At 44.2% G+C, this 26,947-nt stretch overlaps 1 protein-coding gene across 2 annotated transcripts in view; it reads right to left on the reverse strand.

Moving 5' to 3' along the window:
• Nucleotides 1–26,947, reverse strand: part of NTAN1 (N-terminal asparagine amidase) — a 43,575-nt gene that overhangs the window by 7,531 nt on the left and 9,097 nt on the right. For both annotated transcript variants that reach the window (XM_083153308.1, XM_083153307.1), the window contains 6 exons: nt 23,229–23,294; nt 21,349–21,454; nt 19,408–19,481; nt 11,385–11,438; nt 10,265–10,318; nt 7,095–7,192 (listed from right to left, as the gene is read on the reverse strand). In XM_083153308.1, coding sequence (XP_083009434.1) covers nt 7,095–7,192; nt 10,265–10,318; nt 11,385–11,438; nt 19,408–19,481; nt 21,349–21,454; nt 23,229–23,294 — 452 coding nt within the window. The remainder of the gene's footprint in view (nt 1–7,094; nt 7,193–10,264; nt 10,319–11,384; nt 11,439–19,407; nt 19,482–21,348; nt 21,455–23,228; nt 23,295–26,947) is intronic.

The raw sequence follows: 26,947 nt of genomic DNA on the forward strand, positions 1-26,947 counted from the left end.
GCAGCAAAAATAAGGAAGACTCCTCCCAGTCCCCTGCCTCGACACAGAATGGCTGGTGCTGTGCTTTTCAAGGTAGATTTTTTTTTTTTTTATAAAGATAAAGAATTAAGGAAATAATCATGGGGTCTGGGGGTTTGGTGGGGTCCGGGGGGGGGGGGGGGGGTGGAGGGATCTCTCTGGTTTCTGCTGCCACCCTGCTCTTCTCAAGGTGGATTTTAGCTTTTTACTAAAGATAAATAATTATGGGAATAATCATGGGGTTTGGGGGGGTTGTGGGGGAGGGGGGGGGTGAATCTCTCATATGTGTCTCTCATATGTGTCTTATATAGCGCAGCAGATTCCGTTACAGCGTCTTATATAGCGCAGCAGATTCCGTTACAGTATCTTATATAGCGCAGCAGATTCCGTTACAGTGTCTTATATAGCGCAGCAGATTCCGTTACAGCGTCTTATATAGCGCAGCAGATTCCGTTAGTGTCTTATATAGCGCAGCAGATTCCGTTACAGCGTCTTATATAGCGCAGCAGATTCCGTTAGTGTCTTATATAGTGCAGCAGATTCCGTTACAGTATCTTATATAGCGCAGCAGATTCCGTTACAGTGTCTTATATAGCGGAGCAGCTTCCGTTACAGTGTCTTATATAGCGCAGCAGATTCCGTTACAGTGTCTTATATAGCGCAGCAGATTCCGTTACAGTGTCTTATATAGCGCAGCAGCTTCCGTTACAGCGTCTTATATAGAGCAGCAGATTCCGTTACAGCGTCTTATATAGAGCAGCAGATTCCGTTACAGCGTCTTATATAGCGCAGCAGATTCCGTTACAGCGTCTTATATAGCGCAGCAGATTCCGTTACAGCGTCTTATATAGCGCAGCAGATTCCGTTACAGCGTCTTATATAGCGCAGCAGATTCCGTTACAGTGTCTTATATAGCGCAGCAGCTTCCGTTACAGCGTCTTATATAGAGCAGCAGATTCCGTTACAGCGTCTTATATAGCGCAGCAGATTCCGTTACAGCGTCTTATATAGCGCAGCAGATTCCGTTACAGCGTCTTATATAGCGCAGCAGATTCCGTTACAGCGTCTTATATAGCGCAGAAGATTCCGTTACAGCGTCTTATATAGCGCATCAGATTCCGTTACAGCGTCTTATATAGCGCATCAGATTCCGTTACAGCGTCTTATATAGCGCAGCAGATTCCGTTACAGCGTCTTATATAGCGCAGCAGATTCCGTTACAGTATCTTATATAGCGCAGCAGATTCCGTTACAGTGTCTTATATAGCGCAGCAGATTCCGTTACAGCGTCTTATATAGCGCAGCAGATTCCGTTAGTGTCTTATATAGCGCAGCAGATTCCGTTACAGCGTCTTATATAGCGCAGCAGATTCCGTTAGTGTCTTATATAGTGCAGCAGATTCCGTTACAGTATCTTATATAGCGCAGCAGATTCCGTTACAGTGTCTTATATAGCGGAGCAGCTTCCGTTACAGTGTCTTATATAGCGCAGCAGATTCCGTTACAGTGTCTTATATAGCGCAGCAGATTCCGTTACAGTGTCTTATATAGCGCAGCAGCTTCCGTTACAGCGTCTTATATAGAGCAGCAGATTCCGTTACAGCGTCTTATATAGAGCAGCAGATTCCGTTACAGCGTCTTATATAGAGCAGCAGATTCCGTTACAGCGTCTTATATAGCGCAGCAGATTCCGTTACAGCGTCTTATATAGCGCAGCAGATTCCGTTACAGCGTCTTATATAGCGCAGCAGATTCCGTTACAGCGTCTTATATAGCGCAGCAGATTCCGTTACAGCGTCTTATATAGCGCAGCAGATTCCGTTACAGTGTCTTATATAGCGCAGCAGATTCCGTTACAGTGTCTTATATAGCGCAGCAGATTCCGTTACAGCGTCTTATATAGCGCAGCAGATTCCGTTACAGCGTCTTATATAGCGCAGCAGATTCCGTTAGTGTCTTATATAGCGCAGCAGATTCCGTTACAGCGTCTTATATAGCGCAGCAGATTCCGTTAGTGTCTTATATAGCGCAGCAGATTCCATTACAGTGTCTTATATAGCGCAGCAGATTCCGTTACAGTGTCTTATATAGCGCAGCAGCTTCCGTTAGTGTCTTATATAGCGCAGCAGATTCCGTTACAGTGTCTTATATAGCGCAGCAGCTTCCGTTACAGCGTCTTATATAGAGCAGCAGCTTCCGTTACAGCGTCTTATATAGAGCAGCAGATTCCGTTACAGCGTCTTATATAGAGCAGCAGATTCCGTTACAGCGTCTTATATAGCGCAGCAGATTCCGTTACAGCGTCTTATATAGCGCAGCAGATTCCGTTACAGCGTCTTATATAGCGCAGCAGATTCCGTTACAGCGTCTTATATAGCGCAGCAGATTCCGTTACAGCGTCTTATATAGCGCAGCAGATTCCGTTACAGCGTCTTATATAGCGCAGCAGATTCCGTTACAGCGTCTTATATAGCGCAGCAGATTCCGTTACAGCGTCTTATATAGCGCAGCAGATTCCGTTACAGCGTCTTATATAGCGCAGCAGATTCCGTTACAGCGTCTTATATAGCGCAGCAGATTCCGTTACAGCGTCTTATATAGCGCATCAGATTCCGTTACAGCGTCTTATATAGCGCAGCAGATTCCGTTACAGCGTCTTATATAGCGCAGCAGATTCCGTTACAGCAGGGCTGGGCAACACCGGCCCTCCAGATGTTAATGAACTACACATCCCAGGATGCTTTGCATTAGTTTTGCTATGTAGCCATGCTGAAACTGATGCAAGGCATGCTGGGATGTGTAGTTCATCAACATCTGGAAGGCCGGTGTTGCCCAGCCCTGCGTTACAGCGTCTTATATAGCGCAGCAGATTCCGTTACAGCGTCTTATATAGCGCAGCAGATTCTGTTACAGCGTCTTATATAGCGCAGCAGATTCCGTTACAGCGTCTTATATAGCGCAGCAGATTCCGTTACAGTGTCTTATATAGCGCAGCAGATTCCGTTACAGTGTCTTATATAGCGCAGCAGATTCCGTTACAGCGTCTTATATAGCGCAGCAGATTCCGTTAGTGTCTTATATAGCGCAGCAGATTCCGTTACAGCGTCTTATATAGCGCAGCAGATTCCGTTAGTGTCTTATATAGCGCAGCAGATTCCGTTACAGTATCTTATATAGCGCAGCAGATTCCGTTACAGTGTCTTATATAGCGCAGCAGCTTCCGTTAGTGTCTTATATAGCGCAGCAGATTCCGTTACAGTGTCTTATATAGCGCAGCAGATTCCGTTACAGTGTCTTATATAGCGCAGCAGCTTCCGTTACAGCGTCTTATATAGAGCAGCAGCTTCCGTTACAGCGTCTTATATAGAGCAGCAGATTCCGTTACAGCGTCTTATATAGAGCAGCAGATTCCGTTACAGCGTCTTATATAGCGCAGCAGATTCCGTTACAGCGTCTTATATAGCGCAGCAGATTCCGTTACAGCGTCTTATATAGCGCAGCAGATTCCGTTACAGCGTCTTATATAGCGCAGCAGATTCCGTTACAGCGTCTTATATAGCGCAGCAGATTCCGTTACAGCGTCTTATATAGCGCAGCAGATTCCGTTACAGCGTCTTATATAGCGCAGCAGATTCCGTTACAGCGTCTTATATAGCGCAGCAGATTCCGTTACAGCGTCTTATATAGCGCAGCAGATTCCGTTACAGCGTCTTATATAGCGCAGCAGATTCCGTTACAGCGTCTTATATAGCGCAGCAGATTCCGTTACAGCGTCTTATATAGCGCAGCAGATTCCGTTACAGCGTCTTATATAGCGCAGAAGATTCCATTACAGCGTCTTATATAGCGCATCAGATTCCGTTACAGCGTCTTATATAGCGCATCAGATTCCGTTACAGCGTCTTATATAGCGCAGCAGATTCCGTTACAGCGTCTTATATAGCGCAGCAGATTCCGTTACAGCGTCTTATATAGAGCAGCAGATTCTGTTACAGCGTCTTATATAGCGCAGCAGATTCCGTTAGTGTCTTATATAGCGCAGCAGATTCCGTTACAGCGTCTTATATAGCGCAGCAGATTCTGTTACAGCGTCTTATATAGCGCAGCAGATTCCGTTACAGCGTCTTATATAGCGCAGCAGATTCCGTTACAGCGTCTTATATAGCGCAGCAGATTCCGTTACAGTGTCTTATATAGCACAGCGTTACAGCGTCTTATATAGCGCAGCAGATTCTGCCACAGTGTCATATATTTCAAATGTAACATGCAAACACATGTTAGCCACGCCCCCAATTCATTACCGGGGGGGGGGGGGGGGGGCAAAATATGACCTTGCTCCAGGCGCCATGGCACCTAGCTACACCGCTGCTCCTGAGTGCCGTTTATCTTGGACCAATATTCATTTTATACACTTTCGGGCACCGGGGCCAGCTGCAATATTGGAAATCAGAGTGCCGGCAGACTTGTATCGATATATATATATATATATATATATATATATATATATATATATATATATATGTATATGTATGTGGGTACAGAAGGAGGTATATATATATATCCATCCCTTATTTTTCAACTTTCTAAAAGTTGCGCTCCCACCCCCCTATCTTGTTCCAGTTAAAAAAAAAAAAAGCTCCATTTTAGCTTAAGATGACAACTGTAAGGCAAACCTCATTGACCCTGAATTTCTTTATTTTATCTATAATTTTCTCTTAAATGAAAAAAAAAAAGTAATAGCTATTCTTGGTATGAGAAGGATAAGAGAAAATGAATATATTGGGGATGGCAACTTGCAAAGCTAGGGGCAGAGCGAAGGTATAGGGTAAAAAACTATTTTGTGCCTTCATCTGCGTTCGTAAATAAAAGTTATTTTATTTGTAATAACTTGTGCTTACTCGTTCATATAGATCTTCCCCTGTTGTGTTGGTAGCCCTGACAATTTTGGAAAACCAGGTTTACAACATCTCAGTTTTTATGATGCTATGTGCTTTGTATGATTTTTTTGTTGGGGCGAAATGTAATAGGGGGAGACTTTTGGGACAGGTTCAAATGTGCATCAAATCGCACATGTCACATATGCAATTCTTTAAAAATAAAGTGCGATTTTTTTTCTTCAGACAAAGTCAGAATTCAAATGTGATTTCTGGTAATGGAAATGTGTGGTTTTTTTTTTTTAAAGACGTGCAGTTTTCAGTAGTATTTTATATTTAAAACAAAATGTTCAAGGACTAAATTGATGTACCTGTGTGCCTTGCTACCATAGGCAAGATACACATAGGGGCCAATTCAGGCTCACTCGCATTGATGTAAATTCGGCACCCGCCCTGATGGTCGGGGTTTGCGCATGTTCCTTTGGCTGATACATTGTGCTGTATTCAATGCCGCGGCTAGCGGCCGGCGAGGGGGTTAAACAGCGAGGACCATCGCTGTTTAACCCCCTCGCTGGCCACTCGCCCTATTCATTGTTCCGGGGGAATCCTCGCTGTCACAGGATGGCGAGGATTCCCCCCCAAACAGTGAGCCACATACGCCGGTTCCCCCTTGCTCAAAAAACGGAGCGAGGGGGAGGATATTTGAATACTGACTGGGCAAGCATTGACACTGAGCAGGAAGCCCTGCTCGCTGTCACCGCTCGCCCGTGGCATTGAATATGCCCCATTGTATCCTTTTTTTTATGAGATTTGATTAATTTTAATCGTTTGTTATGGATGGACGTTTGAGATGAATTCTTGGGTCCTACTGTGGAAGAACAAAGATACCTTTTGAGGCACATAGGGCCTCAAATAGAGGTGAGTTAATACACAAAAGTGCCGTTGGTGGAGGGTGACCACATAACCATCTGACTGATTATATGGGAAGAGGAGATACAGTACCAAAAGAAACCCTTATGTGAAAATAGGGCCGATATTTGAGGTCAGTGTTCATACCTTTAAGAGGTGTACATCGGGATCTATTGAAGTTGTGGTGTGGGGGAGGCTACATCCTGCCTTTCAAAGAAACTGCTATATGAACATAGGGCCTTGTTAAAAGGTCAGAGTGGTTATTTGAGTTGCCGATGGGTTGTTAAGAGGAACACATGGAACTGGAAAAACTACTTTTAAAATGGTAAGCTTTGGCTCCAGATTGTGTATTAGTAGACAGCGCCATTTTGTGTTCTCCATTTTTGTAGTTTTTGTATTTTAATGGATTCGGTAAACACGAGCACACCGAATGGCAGCAGTCCTGTAGGCGCACACATATTCCTTATATAGCTACATCTAGAACTATGTATGTATGTAGCAGTGTGGAATGGGCAGCACTCACTGGACTTTTCTTCCAGAACAAACGAATAATGCACAAGTTCAAGTTGATTCTGGAAGAGTCCTGCCCATTCCACACTGCTACATACAGGGTCATTTCCTTAGGACGGCACCAGGGCCATACAACAAATAAGATTGGAGTGCCGGCCTATCTATCTATCTATATTTCTTTCAACCATGGAAAAAGTTTTTTTTATTTAATTTTGGAACTTATATATGCCCAACATATTTGGGTTCACGTCCTCCCCTCACTGCTGAAAAGTGGGGTCAAATATACGCCCAACAGATATGATAAAGAAAATGGCCAACAGATATGGAGGAAGAAGCCTTAAACTGATCCCTGCTTGGATGAAGTTGGAGCCCTTTTAAGTAGGACGACCAGTATTACTAAATCCTGTAATCTTTCCTCCTGACCCTCTCATAGGTACTCGCCATTAATAAAAAAAAAACACACAAAACACTGGCTACCCAGATGTCTTGTTGCCCCCACATAAAATGCCCCATCTCACTAACTTTATTAAGGATCGCATTAGATCTCCACAGTGCCTATACTCCCTTTCACTCATGATGAATCACTCCATTCCCCACCTCCTCATTATCTGTTCTGCCTTAATCATACATGATATGTGTCAAATGTCTGCAATACTAAATTTCAAATAAACAGGATAATAATAATTAAAAAGAAAACACAAAACAAACCTATACTTCAAAAATTTGGATGACAAGATGTGGGTCGAAATGTTTAATGAACATTCCCCATAACATGACACTTACATGTCCTCCGGTTAGGATATATGCGGATCTCAGATCCTCATCTGGCTGGTGGTCTGGAAATTTTGCTTTGAAAATGTCTCCAGTTTTAACATTGACCGCTGCAAATAATAATCACATGGTTTGTAACAAAAGTCAAGCACCTCGGGAAGATTATAAGACAGACTTTATGCATTTAGTAGCAGGAACAATTCTCAAAATAATGTAAATAATTTATACACTGCACGGGCCTTTTAGCCCCTCCCCAATGAGCCGCGAATGCTGGTATTTGACTGGCAGAGGGAAGGGGTGTCGGGGGCTGATGCGAGAGCCCCGCTAAATGCGGGAGGCTTGCCCATCCTTCCGGAGGGCCGGGAGAGGGATCCGATTGTAGGTTGAAGTATGGGCTAAATGATATTCCTGACATACTAATTAAGTCACTTGTGCTCAAGTATTAAGCCTTAAAACCCAGAATGTATTGGCAGAGTTTTGGAAACTGCATTACAGAGTTTGTTGCTAGCTGCTGATCAGGTTTATAAAAATTTGGTATTTGTGTAGTTTTACGGCGCCACCGTGCATACAGTCTCTCATGAAACTTGGCAGCTTGCCAGACTCCGTGTTTACTGTGCGCGCGCCACTCTAGATGTAATGTACGTTATCAGCATAGCGCTGGCAACAGCAGCGCGCGCTGCCCAGCGCTGACAGGTCATTGTGGTACTTGTAGTTCCACAGTGGACACCACGGCACACCGCTAAGGAACGGGGCTTCTAAACTAGACACCCCGGCACACCGCTATCAAAGGGGATGTCCCAAATGTAGACGCTAAAATTTAGACGCTTTAGCGTCTAAATTTACACTCCCTGCAAACCGCTAAGAAGTGTTCACCTAAATGTAGACGCTAAAGCGTCTAATTCTAGACTCCCTGCAAACCGCTAAGAAGGGGAACATCTAAATTTAGTTGGGTCTAGGGGTACATATGGGTACACTGTGCAAAACACTATTAAACCTGTTCACAATGACGCTAGTCAACGTAACAGCTGTCGACCTTGTTAATTCCACTATCCTTGCCACCCCGAAGCGTGGCGAGCACACGCGGTACGCGTCCGACCGACCTTTTCATACCCCCACTATCCACGTCGGCGCGGAGTTGATTTTATAAAGTGTGGCGAGCGCAGCGAGCCACCGAGCCTGAAACATGGCAAGCCCCGCAGATTACTTCACAGGTATCCGCGTCCCCTCGCGGGGCTCGCCACGCTTCGGGCTCGGTGGCTCGCTGCACTCGCCACACTTTATAAAATCAACTCCGGCCGATGTGGATAGTGGGGGTATGAAAAGGTCGGTCGGACGCGTACCGCGTCCGCTCACCACGCTTCAGGGTGGCGTGGATAGTGGAATTAACACGGTCGACAGCTGTTACATCGACTAGTGTCATTGTGAACAGGTTTAATAGAGTTTTGCACAGTGCACCCCTAGACCCAACTAAATTTAGACACTTTAGTGTCTAAATTTAGATGCCCCCTTCTTAGAGGTTTGCAGGGAGTCTAGATTTAGATGCTTTAGCGTCTAAATTTAGACACCCCCTTTGATAGCGGTGTGCCGGGGTGTCTAGTTTAGAAGCCCCGTTCCTTAGCGGTGTGCCGTGGTGTCCAGTGTGGAACTACAAGTACCACAATGGCCTGTCAGCACTGGACAGTGCGCGCTGCTGCTGCCAGCGCTATGCTGATAACTAGAGACAGGATTATATGCATATTTGCATATGCATATTTTGCCCATTCTTACTGGTTATTGCATATTTTACCTAAAATCTAGTGATGGTGCATATTTTAGGCCCTGCCCCCTTTCCACCCGTGAGTCACAGCGCAGCTTTGCCCTGCTGCTGCTGGCCAGGTAGTGGTAGAGTGTGCAGGCTGGGGCAATATGTGCGCAGTGTGGGGAACATTGGATGTACGATATGTCTGACACTGCTTTAGGCTGCCAATCCATGTTGATAAAAGTCAGTCGGGGCGGATTCCATTACGAAGCTCCCAAACCTTTGCCCGCCCCTGGCCTGGGACTTTACACTGAGAGACAGACTTCAGCAGCAGAGGAGGCGGGCAGAAGGGTTGTGACATCACGCGGCGCGGAGGAAATGCCGTGTCACAGTATGCGGCGCAGGGAGGAAGCCTTCCTCTGCGCCCTCACACACAATGCTGACATTTGATCCATCGGTGCTGGAGATGAGGGTCCGTGTAGTTGATGCAAGAGCAGCTTTGGACGCTGCAGTCTGCTGTAGCAGCCAGGAAGAAAAAAAATCCTGTGTATAGCACTAGACATCTGCAGATGATGTGGGCCCATTTTTAAGGTTTATTTGCAACTAATTTTATGCAGATTTTTTTATAAATAAGTTAAAAATTACTTTTTTTATTATTTAATGTAGCATATTTGAACACTTTTCATGCATATTTTAAGTATTTTTCATGCCTATTTGCATGCATATTTCAAGCTTTTTATGTTGCATATAATCCTGTCTCTACTGATAACGTACATTACATCTAGAGTGGCGCGAGCACAGTAAACACAGAGTCTGGCAAGCTGCCAAGTTTCATGAGAGACTGTGCGCAGTGGCGCCGTGAAACTACACAAGTACCAAAAATTCCTATAATAAATGGTGTTTGATCCAGAATTTGAAAAACAGCGCTGATTGGAGCTTTTGCGGCGCTGGTGAGTGATGTCATCACTCAGTGCCCCACAGACAGTACACATGGTAGGGAGGACAGCATGTTTGCTGCATGGCTCTCCTACTGCCTTTCCCCTACTGCCTAACCCTCTTGTTAAAATCCTTTAAAAAAAAGGCCATTTAATATGTAATCCATAGGAAAAAAACAGGGCTTACCCAGGTTCAGTTTGAACGGGGCTGATCCAGCACTATCCTAGGTAGCAGTGCAGTGTAAAATCCGGGTTGACACTAGGATTTACCTGGGGCTCTAGTGGAAAAGGGGTAGAATTGGCTGCACCCACTGCAGACAGGTTGTTATAATCTTATACTGCATAACACTCTCCAACAAATGCTTGCTCTCAGTGTGACACACCACAATCTAGAACGCCTAAGGAGGGGACGGTGCGGTGCTTTTCTAGCTAATGTTTGCAGAGCGAATTGGCTTTCCATACTAATAAAGTGAAAAATAAAAACAAATCCAGATTTTATTTACACTTACCTATACCATAAATTATTGGAAGGTGGACGCCATTTTCCTGCTTGTCATTTAAATCTGTTAATAGAACAAAACATGAAAGGTCATTTTTACTAAAAAACAGAAAGAAACAGAACAGCACCCATGTTTTCTCTACGTAGGTATTTTAATTCAGTGGTTCCCAAATGCAGTAATCTGCGCACCCCAACAGACCAAGTTTTAGGGATATCCCTACTTGTGCACAGATGGTATAATTAGACGGAGGTACTAAATAAAACATCTGTACCTAAGCATGGATATCCTTAAAACCTGGACTGTTTGTGTGCCTTAAGGACCACGTTTGGGAAATACGGTTTATATGGTTATCTTACTGTTACAGTTGTAGGAAAACTCATTGGGTGATGGGTTCCCAAAATGTTTAATGACTTGGACCTGTGTAAGAAATGTATATGATAGCCTATGCCAACTAATACAGTTCATTTTATGTATAAGAATTATACATAAGTAAGCCATAGGGCCTGATTCTCAGGGGGACATTTACTAAGTTGAGAGATCTATTGCTATGGGCAACCAATCAGAATTGACTTATTATTTAGCACCTTCTAGAAGATAACAGTTAATATCTGACTGGTTTCCCTTAGCAACATCCCATCTGAAATAGAACTCCCATATTAGTAAAGTTGGAGTGGCGAGTGTTGGGTGATTTATGAAAGTGCTGTGGGCTGTACTGTGTTGGGCGCTGTGGGCTGTACTGTGTTGGGTGAAGGGCACTATGCTGTGCTGAGAGGGGCGCTGCTCTGTGTGGGGAGAGGGTGGACAACATCCAATAATGTGTAATGCTGACCCAACATACGATCTAACAACCAGCAAGGTTTATCCGCAAACGATCCTGTGCATACATTTACCTGTTATTATCCTGATATGTCCGGTCAGCAGACCCCATTAGAATAAGCCCGCCCACTTGTGATGTTATATTCAATTAATTCTGCGCCAATATATCATTTGGATGGATGTCGGTACAAACCCACAGATGTGACAATATATCTGCAGTTCTAGATACAGGAAGGCTTCATACAACGCTTACAGTACACATTGATATAACACTTATTTAAGGGAACATATACAAATATGAGCAAGGCACTACCTGTGACACACAATGTGACGAGATGTACCTCTTCTGGCTGTTTGTCAAATATCTCTGCAATAAAACAGATTTTTAAAAAGTTATACCAGATAGTTACACAATGACAACTGTGTGGCTGTAAGTAGAGAAATACAACAGAGCATCATTTTGTTTGGGAGGGGGGGGGGGGGGGGGGGGGGGAGAGAGTATTTTGCTAGCTATTCCGATTGACAAACATGAGACATGACCAACTTTCTGCATATACAGCAAAACTGTCACGGTAGGCAAAACTGTTGTGGATACTTGAGGACCGAGGTTGAGAACCACTGTACTAGATAAATGACAGATAGGAGCTAATGCCTAGGGGCATCAGCAGCTTCTGCTGATTAAAATGATATGCAGCATGCCTATATTCTGTGTGTGAGTGAGGCTGTACCTGCATATGAAATAGTGTATTCATGGAAATCACTGTAACATAGCATACTGTATGCAGGTACAGCCACAGTCGCACACAGAATATACGCATGCCGCATATCATTTAATCATCGGAAGCTTCTTGTGTGTCCTGGTCACATAACAATGCAAATAAGACAAATTTTCAGCAAAAAAGGCACCCAACGTTAGCAGAACTGGCCAGGAGCTGCATGGCTTATTGAGGCAAGATGTATGAGGAAACATCTGTATCCAAGCAGAGGCAGAGGTCACAGTGTTAGCGGCTGTGCGAGTGCTGTCTGCGGGTGGGTTGGTTGTGCAATAGTGTTCAGAATATGTGTAAGGGGCATTATGTGTGTCATGTATAAATGCATTCATAATGTGCGACATATGTGTAACATGCATTATGTGTGTCATGTGTATAAGGGCATTAATAATGTGCAACATATGTGTAAGGGGCATTATGTGTGTCATTATGTGTATGAAGGGCATTAATAAAGGTTGGCAAATGTGTAAGGGGCATTATGTTTATAAGGACATTAATAATGTGTGTCATGTGTAAGGGGCATTACTGTGTGGTATTATCAGCGGTGCAGAGAGAAAGGGGTAGGGGGTACAAATTACCCAGGCCAAATTCTGATGGAAGGGCCCAGTGGGGGCCCCGGGCCCCCTTCCCTTAAGTGACAGCATCAGCTGAAGCTCTTCTCCTCTGCCCAGCACACACTGCTTTGTGCTGGGTTGCAGTGTGGCCATGGAGGTGCTTAAAATACAATATTTTCTCAGGATTTTTTTCTAAGGGTATAATGTGAATAATGTGAGGAGTAATGTATATAAGGTAAAGTGGTACTACTGTGTGATGTAACGTGAATAAGGAACACCATCGCATGATAAAATGTGAATAAAGTTGCACTACTGTGTGACATAATTTGAATTAGGGGTACTATTGTGTGGCCATGCCCCTTCCCAGCAAGAACACACCCCTGTTTGGGCTGCGCACCAAATGTGTGCACTGTTTCGATTTAAAATATTGCGGGTAGGAGCACCAAAATGATGACTGCTATGATGAGGATTGATGGTGCTGGGAAAGGGGAGCAGGGTCAGAAGCGGAACTAGTGGCGGTGCTAGGGGGCACCAGTCAAAATCTTGCCTAGGGCATCAGTTAGGCTAGGGCCGGCTCTGATGGTAATATGGAGAATTGATCTTGTACTGAGCCTGCATAGTCACTGTTCAGAACCCTATGGAGTCACACATTTTGGCAGAAACCTCTGTGTAAAGAGAAGCCAATAGGATTAGGCCAGGCATGTCCAAACTATGGCCCTCCAGATGTTGTGGAACTACATTTCCCATCATGCCTTGCCACAGTTTTGCTTTTAGGGAATGCTAAATCTATGGCAAGGCATGCTGGGATGTGTAGTTTCACAACAGCTGGAGGACCACAATTTGGACATGCCTGGATTAGTATAGTGAACGGTCTGTTCTTCTGTGTTCTGGAGCTTAATTGGTAATAAATGTAAGGCTTGTTATCACAATATGATCCAATTTAGCTCTGTGGCAGCTATATATATAATATCATCACACTTTAGCAGACATATCTCAAGGATTAAGTGCAATTAAATTAGATTACGCTACTAAGTGAACGACTTGTTCCTTAGTATCAATCCATTATAACAATCCTAATATCGGCTGCAAATAGTCATGTCACATCATCTTAATATTTAGGTAGCTCAATAATCTGCTAGCCTGCGAAAATGATCAGAAATTTGTTCCACAATAAAGTAATGGTTATAGCGTTTAAATAGGCTTATATCGGTTTCCAACCCGCAGCAATATATCAATAATAGAATGATTATGTTAATCATTGGGATAGACACACTTAATTCATTTTTTGGTATCCGTCTCCCCTATAGAGATATTGAATAGTGATCAGTCACCCAGGTATGTCCTCACTAGGACCGATGCTGCTCGACTTTATATACCAAATGTGCAGTGCTGGCCATAGGGGGTTTCCAGAGTAGGTCATACTTTGCTGTTACTAGCCCCGAGCAGTTACTACCTGGTGGGTATTGCGAGTGAGCGAGTCCTAATTAAGTGGTGACTTTAGAGATATAGCGAAGGCTGATATCTGCTATCTCATAGGTACTATAGAGGGACACGCTGAATAGTAATCCCAGTCCCAGTAATGAGATGAGAGTTCTCAGTGAAAAAGGTATTTTTAGAAAGGTATAGGCAGTCTCATCGCTAGCTCTGCTGCCTTCCACATATGTATCAATCGGAATGGTGGAAGGTGAGCGGCAGCTGGCCAGGGCACAGAGTAACCGGAAAAAGATAGAGGTAGTGGGCGCCGGATTGTTATCAATCAGGGGAGACAGTAGAATACATGGATGGTTCCTGTGGGTGTCAACCTTGGAGTGCTGCTGCGAGTCCCGCTGTGCACAGCAGTGGGTGTAAGGTTGCTGCTGGACGATCGGTTTGCCTGGGGTGGCTTCCTCAGCTGTGTGTGAGTCTGTCCCTATGTACAGTATCTAAATGGTATCCCTCAGCCTGATTGGTTCAGTTTCAGACCAGGGGGTAGGTTCATTTATTGGCGGCTAACGTGGGAGAGTGATAGTATTTATTAGCGAGTGATAATGTCATATAGTCTGGATTATTCACTTAGTATTTATTTCTGTTAACATTTACCCTTGTCAAGGCCCCCTGGACCAGGGACTGCATGTCATTGGAGACAGTTATACCCCTTTCACACCAGCCTAAATTACTGGGCTAGCGACTAGCGCTGGTTTGTAAGGTACCCGGGCCAAAATCCCAGAAAAATGTGCTGGGATTTCAACCCTGCTAGGGGGAAGGGTTGTTCCCGGGTTCAACCCGGGGTCCTGGCTGGTGTGAAAGGGGTAGGGGTAACAGATGGCGGGCGTAGATGACAGGACAGGCGGTGGATGAAGATGATGCAGCTCTTCGGCGCCCTCACTACATCCGGAGAGCTGCGTCATCTGCGCCCGCCGTCTGACCGGTCAACTGCAACCTCCGCCTGTGTGGATCCCTGACATGCACCGAGGACCGGCAAACCGGGTTGAGTACTGTCCACTGCCTCCGCCTTCTGCCCGCCTCCATCCCGCCTCCTTCCCACACCAGAAAATTCAGGGACTTTTCTGGTGTGAAAGGGGATAACCCAGGAATGCCCCGGGTGGATCCCTGCATTTTCTGGTGCGAAATAGGTATTAGTGAAGTATCCCAGTTTAGTTGAATATTGCTATATACTTGCAAATGAATTGCTTTTTGTTTTAATGATGTTAAGTTGTTCTGAAGTCAGAGAGAATGGTCCTCATTATTGAATGGGAGGACAGTAGGTCTGATTGGCACTAAAATAAGATAGGTTGTTCCCAAAAATAGTTTTTTCAGGAATATCAACAGAGTTGTATTCAGGGCTAATTGTACAGATTGACACATATGCGATGTGGGCATGATTCAGATGAATCGGGATGTGAAATCGGCACAAAGGTAGACATCTCCAACGACCTGATACGCTTTCCTGTGCGCATCGGATCAGAGTCGGTAGGTCGGACGGGCTGCACATAAGATTTGCTAAATCTAATGTGCTGTCCAGAGCTGTGCAGCGGATGGCAGTGGGGGGTGATGACCATGACCACAGAGCTGGGTGGAGCAGCGCAGGGAGCCGGGCAGGAGAAGACGCTGCTAGTGGCGGAAGCAGAGCACTGATTGGTTGAGAGAGGTCTCAGCCAATCAGTGGCTGCACATTCATTTGTATGGGCTTTATTTTTCTGAAGTGCTCTGCTCCCGCCACTGGCACTACGAGTCTTCTCCTGCCTGGCTCCCTGCGCAGCCCCCCTGCTCCCGCTGGCGTGCTGTCCATCATAACATCTCATTGACTGTTTAAATCATACTAACGTACATGAATTCGCAGCCCAGCGATCAAGTCTGAATAACCCCCTTAACCTGAAGAGGCCAAATGTTGAAAGTAGTAGCTGGACTGGTTGTGATGATGAAAGTAAGTCCATGGGGGATTCAATTGACAGCAATACATCTAAAAAACCCTCAGATTCGGGATTCCGCTAAACAATTAGAGAAGATAAAATGAGACGCATTGATTTCCATAGAATCACTTCATTCTTCCCATACACCCCTAGAGGAAGCCTGATTATTTTCTAAAAATCGATATTACAAGGAAAGATCAGTGGGACATCTTCCTCAGGACTAGTAAAGCAATTGGAAGTTTCCAATTAGCTTAAATAGTCTGTAATTACTCACATTCTAATGCGGTGTCTTTCTCCAGCGAGATGCAGCAGCAGCAGTGAGTATGTAAAGTATGTGAGCACGAGTGTGCACGTGTGACATTCCCCAACACCCCATTGTATTGGGTATGGTATAACTTACAGACAGTCAGGATTCAGACAGTCGTTTCTCTGTCAACGGAATCCCCTTGCGGGTTCACTGCACTTGCCATGCTGCGGGTTCCATCTATTCTATTCTCCCTCTATGGACCCCCACAAGGGAAATTAGCCTGTGTAAGTCGGGATTCCGACTGCTGGGCTAGTGACAGTCGGGATTCCGACTGACGGTCACTTATCCGGCACCCCATTTTATCATCCAGGAGGCAGCAGCAGGGAGAACTACATCTGCCAGCAGCCCCCTCCCCAGGGGGGGATATTTACTTGTGATATTTTTTTTTTTTTTTAAATTGTGTATTTTTTATTGCATTTTCAAAGCATATAAACAATCTAACAAAGTTCCGACAGAGACATAGGAGATAAATCACATAATGGTAGGTAATCTTACAAACATGCACAGGATGAGGCATGAACATAGATAAAATAGGCAGTTTCGACATCCTTTACTTCTAAGGATATAATGCAGTACCCGAAGGCGCCATCCGGGCACATACACCAATATAGAAGAATAGGTCATAATCACACAGTATTTTTATAAATGGTACTGTATCAATATGTGAGAGATTTATCGGAAAATTAGTCTACTGTCGGAAAGTCTAAACCCACTAACCCTAACAAAATAATACCCCCAGAAACCCAAATCAAACCTCCCATAAAACCCCCCACCCTGTACAACCCTCCCCCAACTAAGGCGTACCTGGATCCCATTACCCTACCCTACTAGCTCCCTAAACTATACTTAACTACCTGACTCTCCCTCCCTCCCCCCCCCCCCCCCTTAATTATAGGATATTATATCAAGGATACATCGGGGGTAGTGGTCTCAGACCTAACATAGTAACAGGCCATAATGTGACTCCCCTACCCTCTCCAACAGTGATAGTGCGCACGGCATGTAGAAAGTTTAGTGCAGGGTTACACGTTGTACACTAAAAATGCCCATGTCAAGGAAATATACAGGATATACATATTCACAAGCAACATTATGGATGAAAAAAAAAAAATATATATATACATATATATATATATATATATATATATACATATATACATATCAGTCTTGCTAAAGGAGAAAAAGTATAGGCGTTCAAAATACATCTCACTAAGCAATACTATCAATCCAGCCAGTTCCCAGAGCCATATAATAAGGAGCAAAATCAGTGTAAATAAGAAAATAATAAAGTCTTAAACAGAGCATGAGAGGCATCTTAAATGACTATATAATTAGTCACTAATCCGGCCAAAACTCCAGCTCCTGAAATGACAGAGATAAGCAAATGACAGCCCAATTTATTTGGGAATAACCAGGAGAGCGTCCAGGATATATTATCCAGTATTGTAAGCCCCACACTTCTAGCGCTAGAGGCCGATGGAGTACATATGGATGAACAATGTCGGGAGTAAAGTAGTCGGATATGGAGAAATATGAGGCCATGTATTTGAACGAGATCCCTGTGAAGAGCATAGATGAGGGGTAGCAAGGAGTCTCAAACCCAAGGGGATCCATCACAGAGAGCCCATCTGAGGTGTATGCATATACAGGCACTGCAGGGGTCCCAGGGGCATGGCACTTAGACAGGATCTTCCTATCTCCAGCAATAGGCTTATCAGGAACATGGGGAGCAGAGGAATCAGCCCCCTGCATATCAGCAAGCCCATTAGTAAGCCAGTCAGAGGAGGCACATACAGCCAGCAGAGTGTGTTGAACAGATGCTTCCATCATTATGGGGTGAACAGTAAGAGGACATTTGTCTGGGACAGGAGAGGCAGAAAGGGTTATCTTCTGGACATCAGCAATCCTGTCAGCAAGTCTGTCTGCTGAGGCAGATATAGCCCTGAGAATCAGCTGTACATCCATCACAGCACTTGCAATGTACACAACCAGGGTGTTGAAGAAGAGTAGGCAGGCTGCCGTATACGGATCTTAATAGATTACAGTTTGGTGATGGCTAGCACATCACCAACCATTCAGAGAAAAACGGCAGCAGCAGGACAAATGGCTGTAGTCTCACCCAGGCGCAGATGTGGCAGATATTATATGGACCCTGCACATTTAATAGATCATACAGCAAGGGCACCCGCTGAGCCCCGTGCAGGATCAAGATGAGGAACCCAGCGGTCGCAGTAGTAGGTTAGCGCAGGTACCTCAGCTCAGGGGCCCGGTGGGCAAGATGGCGCCGGCGTCTCCGTGCGTCCGAGCAGTGCGCCTCAGGAGGCGACTCCCGCTCTCCACGCCAATCTTCCGGAGGGTCACCAGGTACCTCCACCCCCCGAGACACCCGCCGCGGCACCAGCAAGTAAGTCACAGGGCCGCACTTCAGCCGTCAGGAGATCCAAGATGGCGCCCGCACACGGAGAGGGCGCACAAAGCTCAGCAGGCAGCCCGTCCGATCACCGTGCGCCGCACAGGAGGATCACAGGAGGCGCGGGAGACACAGGAACAGCTCCGGAGGCAGTGGAGGTAAGTATATAGCGTCCAGGGGTCCCGGGGCAGGATATATATAAAGGATTGTGTCGGAGCTCACACTCCCCGCACCCGCTCACGTTGCCGTCCAAGCCACGCCCCCATTTACTTGTGATATTTAATTGCAGCCCTAATCTGTCCCACTCAACACTACGGTGAAACAGCCTAGCCTTGTGGGTTACCCAAACCCTAGATGCCTTCCTTCATATCTGTAAGTTACCCACAACCAATTCTGGTGGATCTGTTAAATCTAAAATAAAAAAATTGAATAATGTAAATCGAAGAATTGTTTGTGACTGTGGTATTTAACAAGAGTGAGCACGACTCATCCTCCAGAATACAGAGTATTACACAGTGCAAAATAGAAGGCCTTATTCTGGTTCACTCTTAGAGGCAAATTCCTTCTCAAATGGACAAAACCATGTGCACTGCAGGTGGGGCAGATGTAACATGTGCAGAGAGAATTAGATTTGGGTGAGTTATTTTGTTTCTGTGCAGGGAAAATACTGGCTGCTTTATTTTTATACTGCAATATAGATCTCACTTTGAAGAAAAACCCCACCCAAATCGAATTCTCTCTGCACAAGTTACATCTACCCCACCTGCAGTGCACATGGTTTTGTCCATTTGAGAAGGAATTTGCCTCTAAGAGTGAACCAGAATAAGGCCCTATATGTTATGTGGATAATCACAGAATAACATAGCCATCGATAACAGTCCTATTACTTACAATTCGGTAACTTACTAAGAAGTTGATGTGAAAGTTCCTGTGACAGCTGTCGCTGATCATGGAATCCTCCCACTATGTGCAATTCTAACCTGGTGAAGAGAGAGGCAGTCACATTGTAACCAAGTACACACATATAGAACTATTCCAGGAACCAGATAAATAGAGATGCCTGGCTAGTATTGCTGTACTGTAACGTTGCATGTAGCAGGCAGATACTGCCGTGGTCAGACACAGAATATAGGCATGCCACATATCAGTTTATTCAGCAAGGTCTGCATTTGAGTCTTGTACACAGTGATGTGCATAACAAGCCAGCAGATGTTAGCAAAGCTGCCCAGGAACTGACAGCCCACTTACACTACACATCTTGCTATGCATGGCATCATGTTTTACTATGATGCCTTTCAAGGGAATCTTATATGCACAGCACAAGTCAGTTTTCTGCCCTCTGCTGAGTGAACGCTACCGCTTGCCTTTGCTGAACTCTTTGTAACACATTACTGTTGTATCTAGACAAGTGAGGATCTAATGTGTAACTAATAAATAATAAGCATCAGGGAACCTAATCCCAGAGGGAAACTCTCTTTAATGAGTTTTTCAATAAAATTGTTAAATATTTAAGTATGGTATTAAAATAAGATACTTTTAGTGACAGAATCATCGTGTTTGTGCATTTAAACACCAAAAATCTGATTTTTGTTTTCATGCACTGTATGGTTATCGCTTGTCACCAATATCACCATAACAACCAGGCCTGTACTACAGAATAGCTGTACTAACATACAGCTTGGATGCGTGTCACTTAGGGGGTCATTCAGACCTGCTCACTAGGCTGTATACATTCGCTGCCTAGCAAGCAGGTATACACAGCCCACCTAACGCATGCACCCCCGTCACTACAATGCCAGCAGATGTGTACACTTACACATCCGCTCGCATGTGGCCACACAGAGGAAAAATCATTCGATGTTACTCACCATCGAATGTTTTTTCTCTCTCTTCGCACATAAAAGTAAGCCTGGACTTACATTTATGATGGCCGTTCTTGTACGAATTCAGGGCGGGCGCTAATGTTATCTGCCCGCACCAACCAGGCAGGGCCATGCCTGTGTTCGCTGGTGTCCGGCCAGTGTTTCCATGGGCGCCAACCATTTTTGTGGTCACGTCCATAAAATGCTGAGTAGACCCCAGCGATTGCCCCCTGTCTGTCAATCATTTTGCGAATGCCCCAGCTAGTGTAAAACTAGCCGAAGGCTTTCGCTCCGGGGGTGTGCACATGCGTATGAGTGACTATGCGCACTCCCTCACCATCAGAAACGGAGCTGAATTCGCTGTTCATTAAGTAGGCCTGAATCGGCCCCTTAGTACAGCGGGCGCTGTAGTCTAGCCTTGTGATTTGCACTCTGTACATAGCATGAAATGTGTATCCATTTTTAAACTACAATTCCTGACAGCCTGCAGAACTTCTCTTTGTGACATTCCCAGGACTGGTGGAGCCTGAAAGGGCCTGTCTTAGGAGGGAGGTTGGGAGCAATAAAGGGTGATATGGAGCATGGGACAAGGAGGCGTCTAATGAGGTAATATGAAGCAAGTGCAACAAGGCCATTTGGACCTTGCTGGGTGTGATCCTATTGTTGCTAGTTGTGAAGGGGTACCCCTATTAGCTGGAGTTCAGGGTTCCAAAAATGTAGCTCCGTCACTGTATCCATACCCCTTCTTCACAAACGAAGTGCTCCAGGCATTACTGCACTTCCTGGCTGCGCACATTTGGAACATTTTACAGTAACCCCATAAACCCAAACCAATAAATAAAGGTTTACACTTTTATTTGCATCAATTCAGACATCAAAGCTTAAAATGCATTGGATGTTCCAAGTGCTAGTGGCAATGTGAGGTAACATACTGCAAGTCACATTACAATACAGAGATTCTGATGTTATACAGAGAAACACTTGCCTTCCCTCAGAGATTGGTGACAATGACTTCACTGAACGTACTATATCTGCCACCTCTTTCTCTGTATCCGATCCATCACAGTGAGCTAGACAAGTGGCTCCACTTCCTAAAGAAACAAACAAGACGAATTATGTATACTCAGCAATACAAACCTGTCAGGAATTACACCCCTCCATGAATCAGGGCTATATAGTAATGCTGCCAAATTTGTCAAAACAATGACTCAATATCTCCCCACGCTGAGCATGACATTGCAGAAAGGGGGCACTACCTCCATATTAGTCCTCCAGGGGCATGCAAAGCACTCTAAAAGATGCTGGCCTGCCCCATAGGCTCTTCCTGCACTGCTGGATTTACTGTGGACAATACCCGCCACTGTGCAATAATGTCACACTGCAGCACCCGTCTCCCAGTCACAAAGGATTTTGGTGGCATCTCCTTGGAGGGTGACACTGTAGGCCATCTGATTACTGTACAATGTGGATGGCTACACAGAATGGAATGTGGCCTTTCAGTTATCAAGCCAAGCAACCAAGTCACTGTTCGCTTAATTGTTAATTTAGTTGGTGGAAGACTACAAAAAAGGCAAGAATGGTGGTCCTGCAACTGCATTTTCCACCTTGCGCCAATTTTAAGCGTATCATTACCTATCGTCATTGTCACATTTGGATCTGCAAGCTGCCTAATATTGGCAAAGATATCCCAGTGTATGTAGTTGCTTATCTGAACGTATTAAAAGTTACATATTCACTATTTTTTTTCCACAAAGTTTTATTGACAGGCTAAAGATCAATACAATACAATTGTATTACAATTGAACAAAACAATACAATACAATACATAAAGGGCATAAAAGCAAAAAAGACAAATGATGAATGATGACATTCTGTGACCAAATATAATTAAAACCATTCAATATGATAAAATCTAGATTATCTTAAGCTAAGACATATTAAGAAGGTGGACCATTAGTTAAAGATTCCACGAGGTACCATGAGGTATGTAAAAATAGGAATTTAATACCTTCCGGTAATTCCTTTTCACGTAGTCCTTATGGGATACTGGGAATCGTCTTAAGACATTGGGGTATTAGAGGGTATCCGCAGGAGACAGGCACATCTATAACTTTGAACTCGGTGTATTGGCTCCTCCTCTTCGATTCCCCGCCCACGAACCAGTTAAGGTAAAACTGTGCCCGAAGGAGGATGAACATATGAGAGGAATGATATATGTCACTTATGTAAAACATATGTGTAAAAATAGTGGGGAGTTTTTTACCAGCACACCCGCATTCAACCAAAATAACAAACTGAACTGAACAGTGAGGCCACCAAAACAAGGTGGACTTTTAAAACAACAGATTAATATCTGCAGCGAGACCCAGCACTGGGAGGGCGCCCAGTATCCCATAAGGACTATGTGAAAAGGAATTACCGGTAGGTATTAAATTCATATTTTCACTAACGTCGTATGAGATACTGGGAATAGTCTAAAGACAAAGTTATAGATGTGCCTGTCTCCTGCGGATACCCTCTAATACCCCAATGTCTTTAGACGACTCCCAGTATCCCATAGGACGTTAGTGAAAAAGAGTATTTAAAGGGCTATTTTTAGGGGTGGTGATAGGGTGTGGTCATACGGTAACCATGTGTGAAAGAACTTTCCAGTCAGTTTCTCTTTCTGTAGTATAGTATATTCACTATTTTAATAACATGATAATAGAAAAACTGGTATCAAGTGGACACTTTACATTTCAGATCCATCACTGGTCATATAATAATAGATGGATGGATGGAATCAGAAATCTGGTGACCAGTGAGACTACAGTTACATTCCCTCTTTTGCACTTGTGATCACTGCTTGCACAGTCTGCACTGTACCTGTGTGCCTGAGCACCAGGATGTGACAGGTCGTTGCATCTTCTGACCCAAGAAGGGAAATTGAACCTGGTTAAAGGAAAAACATCAAAAAGACATATTACTTACTGTTTAACAAAACTTGAACAGGGCTCAAACTAGGATTTTCATCACACTGGGCAAGGCATTAATTTGGCTGCACTCCGCCTCCTCCATGCACATATAGGTGTATAACAGGAAGCACCTTGGGGAGGCCCTGACTTGTACAAATATTTACCATTACTTTCTGGAATATAAGAAATCCAGACAGGCTGGTCGGTAATATCAACGTTTCAGTGATTTATACACTATCTTCAGGATACAAAGAGCATAAAATAATGTTACCTGTAATACTATATACCACATATACTGTATACACACTCACTCCTTATAGAACAGCACAGGTTGCTGCTTCAAAAGTCAGCGTTATGAAAAACTACATATATGAAAAATTTACTGTCACGATCTTACTAAAATAAACATCAAAGCAGAGCTGATCAGGCAGCTCCAAAGGAATCCAGCTCTGTTTGAAGATAGAACGCCTTTAATTCACTACAGGGATGTGACTCCACAAAGTCAGACTTCTCAGTCCTACAGCTTCGCAAAGAGCACAGGCTTTTATCTAGAAATGGAAGGTATTTAAAGGACGTTTAAGGCCCATACACACTGGGTGATTTTGCCTTGCACGTATGCACAGTGATGATGAGGAAAATCGCTGGGCTGAAAAACGCTCCTGAGTGTTTCACTGAAGTGAAAACACACTGAACAATTTGCTCCCGTTTTAGCTCATTTCCCGGGGATGGGCGACTTTGCATAACAAGACATTGGCAGGTATTCAATGCTTTCTCTGGGGAGCTGCAGCGAATCCTGTGTAGGATTCGCTGCACTTTCTCCCCAATTCTCCCTGTAGGGAGATTCGCCGGGCAGCCGCCCGTTCTCCCTATTCAACGCCTCAGGGGCTCTCTGCCCCTGGCGGCGAATTTTAACCCCCCCGGCGAATGCCGCCGGGGAGCTGGGGGACGGCTGCAGGCAGGGAGATGGAAGCCTCCCTGCCTGCGCCGGACACTGCGGGGGTGAAGGAGAGCTGTGGGGGACAGAGGGAGAGCCCCCAGAGCTGGCAGGGGGCTGTGTTAGGGAGCCGCTACACACTGGTCCCAATCGTGCATGTGTAATGATCGGGACGAGTGTGCAGTGAATATATGAATAAAAATAATTGTTTAAAAAATAAATAAATAAATTTAAATATATTCATGTGCAGCAAACACATGAATAAAAATAGCATGCCCCTTCACAGAAAAAAAATCTGATTTTTTGACACCAAAATAAAAATAAAAAACGCTTTATTTTTAAAGATCACATTCCAGTTCTCCAGAAAAAGATGACGAATGTAAAATGGAGAATCCGGGGAAAAAAATCACTGGAGAAAGCAGTTCTCCACTTCAGCATTGAATACACTCTCGGCGAATTCCACTAAAAACCCCATTGAAAACCACTGGCGAATCACGGAGAATCATAAACATAGAATCGCCAGACATTCGCTCTTCATTTGCACAGAATTGTGTCCATTGAATAGGGTGAATTGTTTTTCCAGTGAGAAAATTCCCTGTAAACCCGGGGAATTGACTGATTCCCCAGAAAATATGGAGAATCAGAGGCATTGAATACTGGCCATTATGGAAAGTCATCCACCCCATCGCTCATCTGCTGGGAATACCGGTTGGTGATGATGCGGGAGCTCGCATTAGCACCCATAGATCATCGCTGCCCCATAAACACAGGGCTGCTATTCTGTATGGGACTTAAGAAAATACGTGTTTAGAAGACTGTAAATACAGAAAAACACACCACGCATTCATTGCTTGGTGCCTCCTCACCAACAGTGCGCCCCTCACCTTACACTGTGGTCTTTTTAGAGGTCAGTTGTTTCCTGCCAGGTTCCCTTTGGCTTAGGCATCTAGGCACTGACACCGTCCAAGTTTTAGGAATACCCTATTATCTGCATCGGTCTCCACTGTCTGCTGTGCCTCCAGACTCATGCTGCATAACAGATCTACTTTGACATGGCGGAAGGATGGACCCACATCTGGTACATTGGGGCAGATGTATTAAGCCTTAACAAGAGATAAATTCAAGTGTGATAAAGGAGAGATAAACGTCCAGCCAATCAGCTCCTTACTGACTTTTTGCAAACACAGGCTGTAACATGGCAGTTAGTAGCTGATTGGCTGGACGTTTATCTCTCCTTATCAACCTTGAATTTATCTCTTGTTATGGCTTAATACATCTGCCCCACTGAGTGGAACCATCTCGGGACTTTTAGAGCCCTGTTTGCCGGTTCTCCAACATTTCTGAGAAACTCTACCCCTTCACCATTGTGACCCACCCACTTTTTACTCATTGTATATTTTTCATTTTTTTTACTTATTTGTGTATATTAAAAATGGTATTACCCTATATACATATTTTTCTTATTATTTTGAGGACCGTTATAGTGAAATACCCAGCGGACCAATCTTCCAGAAATATGGGATATATAATGAAATGATGTCTAACGAATCGCTTACACCCTATTAGGGGCGTACAGTACTGTTTACATCTCCCAAAGCGCTGATGGTAGGATTGTTTCTATATGTATATCGACACTTACCTGCTTTACCATTGTCATCGGTGTGGGGACACCGTGAATTGGATACAAATGTGCTATAGGCCGCTTTCTGTATTGTGCTGGACTTTACTTTGTTAAAGCGTTATCGTGGAACACGAACACACATACACACACACACACACACAAACATTGTTCAATTATACTTATGTAGATATTGCATGACAACAGCTTTTTCCTCTCAAATACTGTTCTCCAGCAGCAAAATTCAGAGCAATCCCAGCATATCTGTACCAGACTTAGGGGGTATTCAATCCCAGGTGAATTTTTTACCAGATGAAAAACTGTAAATTTGCATCTGTTTTTTTGGGGGGCGGATTCGACTCTTCCTATTCAATCCCAGTGCTGATCTTTCACCAGGGTGAAAAATCCATCAGTGAAAACTGCGTGGATCAGCGAAATTGCAGTAAATTCATGCATTTTGTCGAATTCATGGCCATTTTCACCCATCCTCTTCCCCCCCCCCCAAAAAAAAAAACAGCATAGGCAAAAATGGACTCAAAAATGGGCGGAAACGCACGTCATCGAATACTACTCAGCAAGTTATTGCCTATTTTTTACCTGGCCAGGGAATTAGTCCGGGATTGAATACCCCCTTCAGTTTTTGTTATTCCAGAATCTTCTCGCTTTTTACACAAAGGGTAAAGAAGGGGGGTTCACATAATCAAGCTTTTATTAACTCTACGAGCAACTTGATACTTCATTCCATTCAAGTGGTCCCTTTAATACTTCACAACACTATACAAATCCTAAATTAATCACTGCAACTGTCCGAGCAAGACATCTGTCAGTTTATGATCACTAGCCTCTGTAATCTCTGTGGCATGAATTGGTTTCCTGCTCCCAAAATAGCACAAGAGTAAGTTCTGACTGTAGAGTGCTCACATATCATTTGTGTCTCCTTTTTTTTTTTTTTTTTTACAACTTTTTATTAAGTCAAAGCATCAATTCAGAACATGATACATTGCTGTGTATTCAGGCATGTGATTCAGATATCATACATTCAAATATATAAGGTGAGATAAGGTTACATAATAATCAT

Source organism: Crinia signifera, chromosome 7, assembly GCF_055691185.1.
Source record: "Crinia signifera chromosome 7, ASM5569118v1, whole genome shotgun sequence".
Taxonomy (NCBI): Eukaryota; Metazoa; Chordata; class Amphibia; order Anura; family Myobatrachidae; genus Crinia; species Crinia signifera.